The sequence below is a fragment of the Triticum aestivum genome, chromosome 2D (genome assembly GCF_018294505.1).
Source record: "Triticum aestivum cultivar Chinese Spring chromosome 2D, IWGSC CS RefSeq v2.1, whole genome shotgun sequence".
Taxonomy (NCBI): Eukaryota; Viridiplantae; Streptophyta; class Magnoliopsida; order Poales; family Poaceae; genus Triticum; species Triticum aestivum.
This window is the reverse complement of record NC_057799.1, coordinates 159,500,173-159,513,868: the sequence shown is the minus strand read 5'-3', so window position 1 is coordinate 159,513,868 and position 13,696 is coordinate 159,500,173. Positions and strand designations below refer to the sequence as shown.

The window sequence follows — 13,696 nt, the reverse complement described above, 5'->3', positions numbered from 1 at the left end:
CCAGTCAAATACTGCAGCGCCTCTGGCTTACATTTCTTTTCCTTTTTTTTCCTCTCTTGTTTTTCTTTTCTATTTTACCATTGGTGGGGGGGGGGGGGGGGGGGGGGGGGGGTTGTTTCTTTCTTTCTTCGGTTTTCAACGGTTTCTTCGCTTCTCTTCTTTCTTTCTCTATTTCTTTTTTTCATACACGTTGTACATTTTATCATATACATCAGGAACCTTTTCTAGACATGTTTACCATTTTGTAAATACATGATAATTTTTTTACAATACGTATACCTTTTCATACACAATGTACATTTTTTGTATACGTGTAAAACATTTTTTATACATGTTGAACATTTTTCAAACACATGATTAACATTTTTTTAAATACATACATAATTTTGATCTTCTTTTAATATGAATAAAACATTTTGCAAATACATGTGGAAACATTGGTTTGAATGATATGTAACTTCTTTTTAACTATGCGAACATTTTTGTAAAATGTCACAAACACTTTTGGAAAATGACACGGATATTTTTGAAATGTGTGAACATTTTATTAAATGTAACGTACATTTTTTTAATGACATGGAACCTTTTTCTTGAAAAAATACACAATCATTCTTTTACGTTGTATAAACTTCTTTTTTTAATGTCATGTACATTTTTTTTTAAACGTGTGAACATTTTTCTAAATACCACAAACATTTGTTGTAACGCTATCAACAATTTCTTTTAAACTACTCTACAAAATTTTTACACCGCGTTAACATTTTTCAAATTCGTGATGTTTAAAATTTTAAAGTAATTTTAAGTTTTGCAGTACATGTATTTAGAATATTTCTTTCGAAAACATGAAAGAAAATCTGATGGTGCTTCCTGGCAAATGTAGTTGTATGGTAGCTATAATTTAATCTGATGGGTATACAACTGTCCGTCCAAGGGAATTGCGGAGCCTGAGATCTTACTGAATCTGGCAGCCCTTGGTCTCTAGAGGGAAGAGGGCACAGGCAACTGCTGCAAAAAAGAGTACAAGATCGAAGACAAACACAGCTTCTTTCTGATGACAGCTCTCTAACAATCCTACAGCTATGAGTGGGGCAATCATGCCACCTATCCGGCCGAGAGAAGTCGCGACTCCCACTCCAGTGTTTCGACATGATGAAGGGTAGATCTGGACAAGAGTAATATGCAAGGAATAAGTGTTTGCCGGTTGTGTTCTACATTGCACATTTCTATGTATTTCTGAGTAGCGAGTGCTAACTGTGTCAGATTAGCGCCAGAACACATCATGATTCATGAACACTTAAAGTGAAGTACTATTGACCTATTTCTAATGTTATGAAGATGCGTCACTACATTGCAGCCTTTTATGTTGAGATGGATGTGGAGTTGTTCTCATTACCAGAGTTCTTTATCCTTCTTGGTACTGTATCACATAGTCCAAATATAATTAATATGGGAGAAGATTTAACAAATAAAGATACAATGGAAAGTCGTGGAGAACATGAAAATTGGTTGCAACTATCGTGTCATTATATCTTAAAAAGTAATGGCATTGAGAAACTTGTACTTGGCTACTAGCTAAATTATGTCCCTTGTTTTCTCGTAGACAGTGACATTGCAATTTCAATTTTCAAGCATGGATTATCAGTTGGTGATCGCATAAGTTAACATATCATCATATACAATGATACTACAGATATATGTACTAACCTCAGGGCCGTAAATATAGAGAACAGCATAACTCCCCGTGATACAAGTCCGGGCACTGAATAGAAGGACGGTTGCTAAACCTTCTTCTAGAGGTGCCGCAAGTGGTGCGATGGAAACAAGGCACAGAAAAGCAAACGCTCCCATTGACAGTTTGCGACCAACTTTGTCAACCAATAGAGCCGCCAAAATCAGACCAGGAAATTCTGTCATGGAATAAACCAAAGCTTTAGCTATTTAATTAACAAATCTTATTGATTTGCGAAATGGTATTGTTCCAGTAATCCTGAAACCAGCTTTAATCCAAACATTCAGAGATTAAACAGGTATAGGACGAAGACATTTCCAAATCAAGAGCAATACTCTATCTCCCACCCCCTCGAATATCTACCATTTTTTAGATCACTCTTTGATATCTAATTGTATACACTTGTCTGTGCATGCAAATGAGCTGTGACAGCAAGGTCTATGATCACATTTGTTAACCAAACTCGGTGAATCAATGGTAGAAACAGATAGATAAAAAATGAATACAAGATTGAAGATAATAATTAGCTATTTGTCAGAAGCTTTTTATGCACTTACCCGCAATACTTGTCACCAGGACATCTCTGTAGAGTCTGGCATCATTTTGCTGCCACAAATGCATTCCAACAGGTCCACATCTCCTTGCACCATTGCTTAGTTCCGATGTTAGCAATACTATACCATAGTAAGCAAAACAAAATGCAAAGTAGACAAACCAAAGAAGAAGTGTAGATCTAATCAGGCTTCGTGACACAAGTGTACGGAATGCATTAATAGATCTGGATATAGAGGAGCTCATGCAAACGTCAGTTGCAGCACTATCTTGTGAAAGAATCAGCGGTACTATTGTCTCCACATCAACAACATCATCAGACCTTATTTGTGGGCCAACTATTAAGATGCCAGGGGGCAGAGCCATGTTGTTCATTATTGCTACTCTCTCCAAAATAAATTGAGCATCAGCTGTTCTACCTCTTGAGCAGAGGTACCGTGGTGATTCAGGTGTTATACTGTAGAAAATAAGCAGAATGAAACATGGTGTTGAAGACAACGCTATCAACCACCTCCATCCAAGTACTGGCATGATAGCCTGCAATAAGCATAGATGTCATGAGTAGTTCCAATTTCCAACCATATTTATGTCTCCTCTGGTTAAAGTGCTGATTCTTAATGATGGGAAATAACTTTTTACTAACAGAACAAAGACATGGAAAACATTCTGAAGTGTATTATATGGCACATTAAACATTACTGTTAAGATCCAGGAGACTAGGATTACTATTAAACAAGTCGCGTTCTTACTGTCAAATAGTTATTGTCTAGGATACTTTCCTGCTTTTAATATTAAAAGAAGAAAACCTAGAATAACACTAATAATATGTGAAATTGTAAATTGACAGTGCAAACTGATAATTGGGCTCTAAAGGGCAGGGAAATTAAAAGAAAATACCCATGCAATAAGAGCCTGAAGGATTGTTCCAAAAGTCCAAGTACAATGGAAGACAACCACCCAAGTACCCCTGTTTGCAGCCGGAACAAACTCTAGGAACCAAGTACCAAGAACATGACCAGCACCCAATCCCATACCGACAATAAAGCGGAGGGTTAATAGGCACATGTAGTTAGGTGACAAAGCACTGAGAAAACCAAATATGCCAGTGACAACCGCGGTGAATAGAAAACCAATCCTGACAATGAAAAGAATAAAATAAAACAATCTGTTAAATTTGTTTTGGGGAACCAAATACAGACATTATGAAGTGCAACATGAATCTTCAGTTCCTTTTTTCCCTCAATAATTCAAGATGAACTTCAGTATCATTTGTACTTAGCTACACTTCTTGTTTGTTCACTCATTCTGTTAGCTAAAATGAAAAATAATTTATGCAGTATGTTCAGTCCTGTACTTAGTTACCAGTGCATTTACAGATATTATTTTTTTGTTTGTTCACTCATTTCAATCTGTATATTGAAATTGTTAGGAATAAGCAACTTGTATTCCCATGAGGCCATAGGCCGATATATATACATGTACAGGTGTGGTACATATGCAGGAAACCCCTTATACAACGGGATAAATACAAAGGGGTTTACATGACTTATATTATAACTCTAACACCCCCCTCAAAATCATGGTGGAGGAACAACACTGAGTTTGGAGAGATAAAAGCCATGTTGCGCTCTAGTCTGGGCCTTCGTCAGGAAATCCGCCAACTGTAACTCGGAAGGCACATACTGAAGAGCAACGACCTGATCCTGCACAGCAGCGCGCACATAGAAAGCATCAACACCAATATGCTTGGTGAGCTCATGCTTCACAGGATCGCGCGCAATGCTAATAGCACCTGTACTGTCAGATAAGAGCATAGTCGGGGTAGTGACAGAAACACCAAAATCCTGAAGTAACCACCGTAACCAAGTCACCTCTGCCGTCAAAAGAGCCATAGCTCGCAACTCAGCCTCAGCACTCGAACGGGAAACTGCAATCTGTTTCTTCGTCTTCCAGGCAATGAGAGAACCGCCAAGAAAAACACAGTAAGCAGAAAGCGAACGGCGATCAGAAGGATCACTAGCCCACGTAGCATCCGCATAGGCCTGAAGCTGTAAAGAACTGGAGCTAGGAAAGAAGAGACGGTGAGAGATCGTGCCCCGAAGATATCGGAGAACACGAAGGAGATGACTATAATGAACCGATGTGGGAGCAGAGACAAACTGACTCAGAATATGAACCGGATAAGAGATGTCCGGACGAGTGACAGCTAGATAGACTAGACTGCCAACGAGATGACGATAACGCGTCGGGTCAGGGAGAGGATCACCATCAGTAGCACGGAGGTGAACATTGAGCTCCATAGGAGTCTCAACAGTGCGCTCGTCGGAAAGAGCAGCACGAGCAAGAAGATCCTGGATATACTTTTCCTGGGATATAAAAAAGCCATCAGAGGTAGAAGAGACTTCAATCCCAAGAAAGTAGCGAAGAGGTCCAAGATCAGACATAAGAAACTGCTCACTAAGACGAGCCTTTACAAAGGCAATATACTCGGGGTCATCCCCAGTGATGACCATATCATCAACATAGAGAAGAAGAAGAGTCCGGCCACGAGGAGAAAGGTGAATAAACAATGCGGGATCATGAGCACTTGCTGAAAAACCAGCAGTAGTGACCACAGAAGCAAAACGCTCAAACCAGGCGCGAGGGGCTTGCTTAAGGCCATAGAGAGAGCGACGAAGACGACACACCATGCCATCAGGAACAGAATACCCAGGTGGTGGCTGCATGTACACCTCCTCACGCAGCTCACCATTAAGAAAGGCATTCTTAACATCAAGCTGAGATATAGACCAGTGGCGTGCAGAGGCAACGGCAAGAAGTGTACGAATAGTGGTCATATGGGCCACAGGAGCAAAAGTCTCGTCATAATCACGACCATGCTCCTGCTGAAAACCACGAGCCACGAGACGAGCTTTGTGACGCTCAAGAGAACCATCGGAGCGAGTCTTAACCTTGTAGACCCACTTACAAGTGATGGGACGGACTCCGGGAGGAAGAGAAACAAGATCCCAGGTACCAGTGCGTTCAAGAGCAGCAATCTCCTCTGCCATCGCAAACTGCCATTCAGGATGAACAACAGCCTGACGGTAAGAAGTCGGCTCAAGAACAGCAGCACCAGCGGTGGGAAATCCAAAGCGATCAATAGGCGGACGAGGACGAGAACGCAAGCCATAAGTAGGCTGAGAGGAAGAGGACGACTCATCCAAGGAAGCATCCACAGGTCGTGAACGACGAGTGTAATGCTGAGGAAGAGATGGAACAAGAGAAGGAGGAATCACCAAGGTAGAATCAGGGGGTGGCGACGAAGAAGCCACCGGAGATGAAGGTGTAGAATCCAGTGACATGCTAGGTGAGGAGACCGGGGAAGATGGTGGCGGCGAATCGACGAGGGGTGGAGAAGCAGAGGGAGTGGAACGAATAGGCACAGGCGCGACGGGAGTGATAGGGGAGTCAGGAAAAGTGAGGAAAGAGATATCCTCCACTGAAAAAAACGAGGAAGATGGGCGTGGGTAAAAAGGACGAGACTCATCAAAAGTCACGTCTCGAGAGATACGCATCCGACGACCGACAGGATCCCAACAACGATAGCCCTTATGCTCATCACTGTAGCCTAAGAAGACACACTCAACAGACTGAGCGGTCAGTTTGGTGCGTTCGCGAGGGGCAAGAAGAACATAGCAAACACAACCAAACAAGCGAAGCATCGAATAATCGGGAGAACGATCAAACAGACGCTCAAAAGGAACACCACCCTGCAAAGCAGCAGATGGCTGAAGGTTGATGAGATAGACGGAAGTGGAGATAGCCTCGGCCCAAAAATGAGGCGGAAGAGAGGCGGCGATCATCATGGCACGAGCCGTCTCAAGAAGGTGACGATGCTTGCGCTCAGACACGCCATTCTGAGCATGAGCACCAGGACAAGAGAACTGGGCAAGAGTACCCTGCTCAGCAAGGACACCACGCAACATCTTAGAGATATACTCACCAGCGGAGTCAGCACGAAAAACACGAATGGGTGAAGAGAACTGAGTATGAACCATGGCAGCAAAACGCTTATAAATAGACAACACCTCACTACGTGAAGTCATGAAATAAAGCCATGTGTAACGAGAAAAATCATCGATGAAAATAATATAGTATTTATGACCACCTTTCGAAGCGAAAGGAGCCGGACCCCATACATCAGAATGGACTAAATCGAAAGGACGCTTAGACACTGACTCACTATGGGAATATGGTAACTGAATCTGCTTGCCAAGACGACAACCCTGACACTCTAAAGAGACATCTCCTGAGACAGACCCCAGAAGACCTCGACGAACTAAAGACGATAACCGAGAACCACACAGATGACCAAGTCGATGATGCCACTGCTTGAAGGAACCAGTAACAGAGGCGACAACAGCGGAGGGACTGGCGATGGTGGTGGCAGCGGAAGGAACATGAAGCCAGTCCAACTCCCAAAGACCCTGAGAATCACGGCGGCGAGGGCCAGCCCCAACCAGAGTGTGCGTGCGACGATCCTGGACAGAACAAGAGTCAACATCAAGGATGACACGACAACCAGAATCAGTAAGTTGACCGGCAGAAAACAGATTCATGGTAAGTCGAGGAACATGAGCAACATCAGGAACAGAATAAGGAGTGGAAAGATGGCCTCTACTAGCAACAGAAAGTGGAGTACCATCAGCAGTGAAGACATGAACAGGAGAATCCAGCGAGCGAAGAGAAGACAAAGCGGAAGAATGAGAAGACATATGAAAAGAAGCTCCAGAATCCAGAACCCATGGGGATGTACCTGACTGTGTAGAGGGCGGGTGCTCAGTGCGGGAAGCATCAGTCACAGAACCAGCAGTACCCGTCGAGGAAGAACCTGAAGCCGCGAGCAGACGCTTAAGTCTCAGAATATCCTGCTCAGTCAAAGCAATGGCTGAAGCTGGCGAGGGAGATGACGAAGTCCCGGAGGAGGATGATCGCGCCTTGCGCAGGTGTTTCCGCTTTGTGTAGCACTGGGACTCAATATGACCATCATTGTTGCAGTAGTCACAATGTGAACGGGGCCGACCTGAGCCTCCAGAAGGAGTGGGCAAGAGCGGCGGAGCACTCGAGCGAGAATGGGGCTGTGCAGCAGGTGGAGTGGAAGAAACCCGAGTAGCGAGCACAGAGGGAACCTCCAGCAAACCAGCACCACGTAGGCGAGTCTCCTCAGCACGAATCTCTGAAAGCGCCTCCATGAGAGAAATACGGCCACGAGCAAACAACTGAGCACGCCGGGGCTCAAACTCCTTACGGAGCCGAGACAGGAACTCGTAGACGCGATGAAACTCCAAATCGGCCTGGACAGCCTGGCAGCAGGGGCAAGTACGACAACCAGCACTGCGGAGAGAATCAAGCTGGCGCCAGATAGCAGAACTCTGTGCATAAAAGTCATCAACAGTAGAGTCACCCTGCTGAAGAGCATGCTCCTGACGAACCACAGAAAGATATAAGGCATCACCAGAGGGCTCATAGCGCTGACGAAGGCAGGTCCACATCTGGAAGACAGTAGGAAGACCCAGAAACTCAGAAGCAAACTGAGGCAGAACACTAGCAGTGAGAACAGCTGCAGCACGAGCATCATCATCAAGCCACTGAGTGTAAACAGACAAAGCACCATGATACGTCTGAAGAGCCTCCTCATAAGCCAAAGCCCTCTCATCATAGGCACGATCAGCAGCCTCATCAGCAAGCTTAGCCGCATCCTTGGCGGCCTGATTAGCATCCGTAGGAAGAACCAGTGGAGTCGGCGGAGTAGGGGCCACCGGAGGAACCGTACGTGGCGGACAGCAGACCTCGCCAGAAAGAACACCCCAGAGACGGATGCCACGCATGTGAATGCGCATGAAGCCAGCGAACTCGGTGTAGTTAGTACCATCGAAGATCACCGGACAGCGAGGGACAGAGACATAACCCGATGCAGCAGACAATTTTTTTTAGGAGAGACCCGTAATCAGACGGCAGGCGGAAGACCACGGGAGACCACCGCGAACGGCGGCCGCCGGAAGTGGATGCGTGACCACGAGTCCGGGCGGGAGGGGCGAACGACGGCGCCTGGCGTGAGAGGCTCCTGGCAGATCTGGGCAGAGAGAGCACGGTGCGGGGGCGCGCGAGGGAGAGCACGAAGTCCCGCGGTGGCCGAGCACGGGGAGGGCGACGGCCGACTGCGAGCGGGAGGGAGCGTCGGCGGGAGGGAGCTTCGGCGGGAGAGCGGGAGGGAGCTTCGGCGGGAGGGAGCTTCGGCGGCGTCAGCAGCTGCGGGAACGGGAGGGCGGCGGCTGACTTCGAACGGGAGCAGCCACGGCGACGGCGGCTTCGAGCGGGAGGAAGACGAGCCGGACGCGATCGGGACGGATCAATAGCACGAGTTGCAGCGTGCAAAAAATTGACCTAGCTCTAATACCATGTTAAGAATAAGCAACTTGTATTCCCATGAGGCCATAGGCCGATATATATACATGTACAGGTGTGGTACATATGCAGGAAACCCCTTATACAACGGGATAAATACAAAGGGGTTTACATGACTTATATTATAAGTCTAACAGAAATATCCAAAACACCTTATATTTGTGAACGGAGGGAGAATGTAATTTAGCCACAACCCACAGGCACATTATGGCCTTGAAAGATTTGCAAGATCCAGGTTTGTTGGCTTGGACCATTCAATTAGAATTTAGAAGAGGGCAGATACTACAATTACTTATCAAGAGACAAGAGCCAAAGCGCGCCCGACCTTCTGCCATATGAGTCCGAGATGACGCCCCCGAGGCAGCCCCCGATGATCATCCCGGCGAAGACGACGCTGGTGATGAGCCCCTCCTGCTGGCCGGAGATTCCCCACTCGTCCTTCACGGACGGGCCGACGAAGGACAGCATCATGATCTCCATGGCCTCCGCGGTCCAGCCCACGCCGGCGTAGGCCAGCACCAGCGCCTGGAACCTCCCGAAGCCCACCTGGGACAGCGCGTCGTCCGTCGTGTAGTAGCCGCACTCCCCGCCCCTAGCCTCGCCTCCCGCCATTCCCTTCCAAAGAAACCGGCAGGGCGGCGCGCGGCCGTAGACTGGCGGGAGACTTCGGCGCAAGCGCCGCCGCGCCGGTGGGGGAAAAGTCGTAGGTGAAGGGCGCCCAGTGCTGTCAGCCTATCACTGTGTGGCGATGGGAAGGGCGTTGACTACTTGATGAACGGCTGCCAAGAGAATGGCCACGGAAACGGAAACTCCGGATGTGAACAGTGAAGTCTAAAAAATTAGTAAAAACATTTAAAAAAAATCTGAATTCCCCTTTTGATAAACATTGATGAATATCTGACATGCGGGAACTGTTCTCTCCGGAAAAGTAGAATCAGATCACACGAGGCGATCAAGAGGCGACGAGGCCCTTGCGCGCCGCCGGTGACGCCTCGGGTTCCCTCTCTCTCCGTCGGCCGCTCAGGCGGTGGGAGGGAGGGGGAACCTCGGGTCTGTTCGCTAGGTGGGTGTGTGGTAGGGTTAGGGTTGAGGGAGACGCTGCCGAGGCTGTTGCGGTGGTGTCGCGTCGGAATAAGTTTCTCCGGGCTCCGTTCGCGGTCAGGCGAAGCTTTTGCCTTCGTCTAGGAGCCAGCGGAGTTGGGGATCCCCGGGTCTCGTCGAGGTCGCGGGCTTTTGTGGCTGGAGGTCCATCGGTACTGGCCGTTTGGGTCCTCAGATGGGCGATGGATTCAAGGAGACGAAGACCCTTCTTCTTGTTGTTGGTATTATTTGCTGCTGCTATTCTTCTCCTTCCTCTGTGCTGATGCTGGTGAGAGATCCTGCTTTGTCCGGGCGGATGGCCCAGCCGCGGTGCTGGACCGGTCGGATGACTCGAGTTCTCTTCCCTCCGGAAGGGACACTTTTCGCGGTACTCAAAACCAAAGATGGCGACGGCTGTTGCAGGTGTGTTGGATTGATGTCCATGCCCTCTCAGCGTTGGTGTCAAGAAAAGAGAAAGCAGCGTGGCGGCAATTGTACCGTGGTCGAAGATGATGACCTGCTTGCGACTGGTTGCAGATCCTTCTGCTGCAGGGGTCTTCTCTCAAGATTCAGGGATGATGACACAGGGCTTCGGAGATTTTCTTGTGTTATGGTTGTCTTAGGGTACTCTAGGTGTTTATGGTCCTTTGTGTTTGCGTTTGTGCTTGTAAGGGTCAACTACTTTATACTGATTCGTGATATGAATGAAAAAATTCTCAAAAAAAAATATCTGACATGCGGCACAATTTTTGTGATGAACATTGATGCATATCTCACATACGGCACAATTTCGTGATTAATACATTCATGGTCCATGGTGGTCTGAGCAAAAACAATAAAATTGATGCTCCAAAAAGACCAATTTTGTAAGCATTTTGGACCATCGATTTTATTTTTGCCCAGGCCTCCATAAACGCCATCATCAAGAATTTTTGCACGCGGATAAACATTCATCAATGTACTCTATATCACAAAATAATTTAGAATTTTTACTATTTTTTGAATTTTACTGTTCATTCGGGTGCACGTCAACTTGGGATCAGAAAAGCACTTTCGCATAAACACATCAAAATAGAATAATGGCAAAGCTGGAAAACTAATCACATTAAGAGCATCTACAATCGGGCCCCCGCTTCCCCCTGAACATCCGGCCGGACAACCCCGACACAGCTCTGATCCAAAAACGCCATCTAATTGGACCCGTCAAAACCAACTGATATGTCTCGGTTGTCTGGAACCCCTCATATTCAATCTATATGTGGGGCGGATATGGGGCGGCCCGGACAAGCCAGGGCGCGCCCGCCACATTGGACCGGCCCATCTCAAACCTACAAAATCCCGTCCCTATCTCCCTCTCGAACCAAACCCTAGTCATGTATCTCACTCCACTCTGCTTTCAGTCTACTCTGCCCCTTCCCATTCTCTCCGATCATCTCATGCATGGCTAGCAGCGGGTCTAAGTCCAGTCGGTCCAAATCCATCGACTGGGAGTTCTCCACCTACTCAGACGATGAGGAGAGAGCCCTCCTAGTCACGACCCGCTGCTCCATGGAAGATACCAGACCGCCGTAGATCCACTAGTCGGGCGCCTTCACCGCCACTCCGATCGGGAGACAGTGGTAGCGGTGCGTCCAACGGAAGCTCGCACCGGATGTCCACTTTGCCACCGCAGCCGGTGAGTGCGGCTAAGCGGGTCCCCGACAGAAGGTTCCAGCACCCCAACTCAACGTATCCACGACATTGGGTCCTTGTCCCGGCAACGTTGGCCTCGGAGTCTAATGCCAATGGTAGCAATGCTCAAGGCCATAGATGCCCCATATGTAAAAGGTGTGGATGTGTGTCGTGGTCGAGGCACGGCGTGCCCGTCGTGACAAGGAGAAGGCGCATCGTGCCGCAAAGTCGCAGTGTGACGTGGAAAAGAAGGCCGGGGAGGATTCACATGCCCTGATCCTACCGAAGCAGCAAGTCGGGTTCGTCCATGCCCTCGCAACCTCCCCGCAAAAGAGGATGAGATGCCTGGTGCCGCTTTTGACACATCCAGCTCCGGCGTCAAGCATATCAACATCGAACCCTATTGCGTCTTCGACCTCTACTTCCGTGACAACGAGGGCAAGGGAAAGCCATAGGTGACGAACTTCCCCTATCTATATAGTCTTTAATCATGAAGAAGCAATAGAACATGCCATCATTTTGGTAGTCTCATGGTATGTATGAACTCCCCTATGCAATGTCCGGACTATGTATGAGCTATGTGCTAGAAATCGAAGTTCGTGTGTTAATCTATGTTGCATGCTTCTGTATGAATTTGGGGGTTTGGATATGAGGGGGACCACGGCAGACACGGACAAATGAGGGGTGAGCGGCTCCTGTACGTAGACATATAGAGGGTCAGATTTGCCCCTTCTGGTTGTAGATGCTCTTACATGCTCCAGAAATGCATTAAGTTTTATTTCAAACATAGTTTTCAATGACTTCTCACAAAATACAAATCCTCAAGGGTTGTATTTCATTTTGTATCATGAATCATGTCTTAGGCGCCACTTTTGTATTCTACCCTTTAAAGAAAAGCCTTGAGAGTTTCACGACAAGGTAACCTAATATGCTAGTGTTGCTTCTCTAGGGAATTCGGATTGCCCCGAAAGATCCGAGCAAAGCCCTGAACTAGAGATCTTGCTCTCTTTATAGTCTCTATTTCAGTCTGTCTCAACCCCAAAAATCCGAGTATCCAAAATCCCAGATCTCTAAGTTGAGCACGAGAACAATAGAACTGCTCTTTTGCATGGTTTGGAATTGAACCCGGTTGCGGAATTCCAATACTCCAGACTAAATCCGAAGTGTCCAGGTACATCATAGAGTGAAGGTAACTAATGGATTGTGGGGGCTTATATAAACCACCCCTTCTTCCCGACAACACATGGCCATTTGTATTTGAGCTCTAACCGCTATTGTTGACTTTGAGAGCTCGAATACTCCTCCCAAACCACCAAAGTTTAATCTTTATGTGGGAAAGACAGAGGAGTCATATATCCATGATTCTACCTAGCCGAATCACCACCCCACCCCCTATCAGTGCTTCGTCGATTTTGTTAATCTTGGAGTTGTGGGGACTCCTAGACTATTGGAGTCACTCAGAAGCTTCATGTTGTGCAAAATCTCTGGAAAAGTTTGTGGAGATCAGATGCCACCTCAAGCCCTACCTTTTAGTAGTTGATCCCAAGCTTTGGTTGTCGAGGCTCAAGGAGAAGAAGGCGAGACACTCGGTATCGTTGGGGAACTTAGTACCCACACTTCTCCAACAAAGATTGAAGTTCCCTCAAGGACTTACTTTAGGATACATCACCGCGTCCCCATGCATGCGGTTATTTTGTTCCCAAGCTTTATTACTTGCTTGGTGTGTTACTAGCTAGCTTGATTATCTTGTTTTGTCTTGTTATGAGTGTTTTGTCTTGTTGATTCAGTTAGTTGCATCTTAGAGAACTTAGAATTCTACAATCCTTAAACTAACTAGGAACGTTAAAAATGTAGTCTCCTATTTACTCCCCTCTAGTCGACATTGAAAGGATCGATATAGTTGACTAGAGGGGGTGAATAGGCAACTAATAATTTTTAGCTTTTCTTTATCAATTTAAACTTTGCATCAAAGTAGGTTGTCTAGATATGCAACTAGGTGAGCAACCTATATGATGCAACAACAACAAGCACACAAGCAAGCAAAGGATACAGCACAATATAAGCTTGCACAAGTAAAGGTACGAGATAACCAAGAGTGGAGCCGGTGAAGACGAGGATGTGTTACCGAAGTTCCTTTCTTTTGAGGGGAAGTACGTCTCCGTTGGAGCAGTGTGGAGGCACAATGCTCCCCAAGAAGCCACTAGGGCCACCCTATTC

General features: G+C 46.9%; 1 protein-coding gene across 1 annotated transcript; it reads right to left on the bottom strand.

Annotated features, from left to right (window-relative positions):
- Positions 1 to 875: 875 nt before the first annotated feature.
- LOC123052340 (organic cation/carnitine transporter 7) lies at positions 876 to 9,519 on the bottom strand. Its single transcript, XM_044475479.1, has 5 exons — positions 9,054 to 9,519; positions 3,179 to 3,416; positions 2,287 to 2,818; positions 1,705 to 1,907; positions 876 to 1,162 (listed from the first exon to the last, which is right to left on the bottom strand). The coding sequence occupies exons 1-5, from the start codon at positions 9,338 to 9,340 to the stop codon at positions 953 to 955; spliced, it is 1,470 nt and encodes a 489-aa protein (XP_044331414.1). The 5' UTR covers positions 9,341 to 9,519; the 3' UTR covers positions 876 to 952.
- Positions 9,520 to 13,696: the final 4,177 nt, after the last annotated feature.

Coding starts and splice junctions, on each gene's coding strand:
- LOC123052340 (XM_044475479.1), bottom strand. CDS start 9,340: ATGGCGGGAGGCGAGGCTAGGGGCGGGGAGTGCGGCTACTACACGACG. Junction 3,417..9,053: donor TCGGACTCATATGGCAGAAG/GTCGGGCGCGCT, acceptor TTTCATTGTCAG/GATTGGTTTTCTATTCACCG. Junction 1,908..2,286: donor CCTGGTGACAAGTATTGCGG/GTAAGTGCATAA, acceptor ATTCCATGACAG/AATTTCCTGGTCTGATTTTG.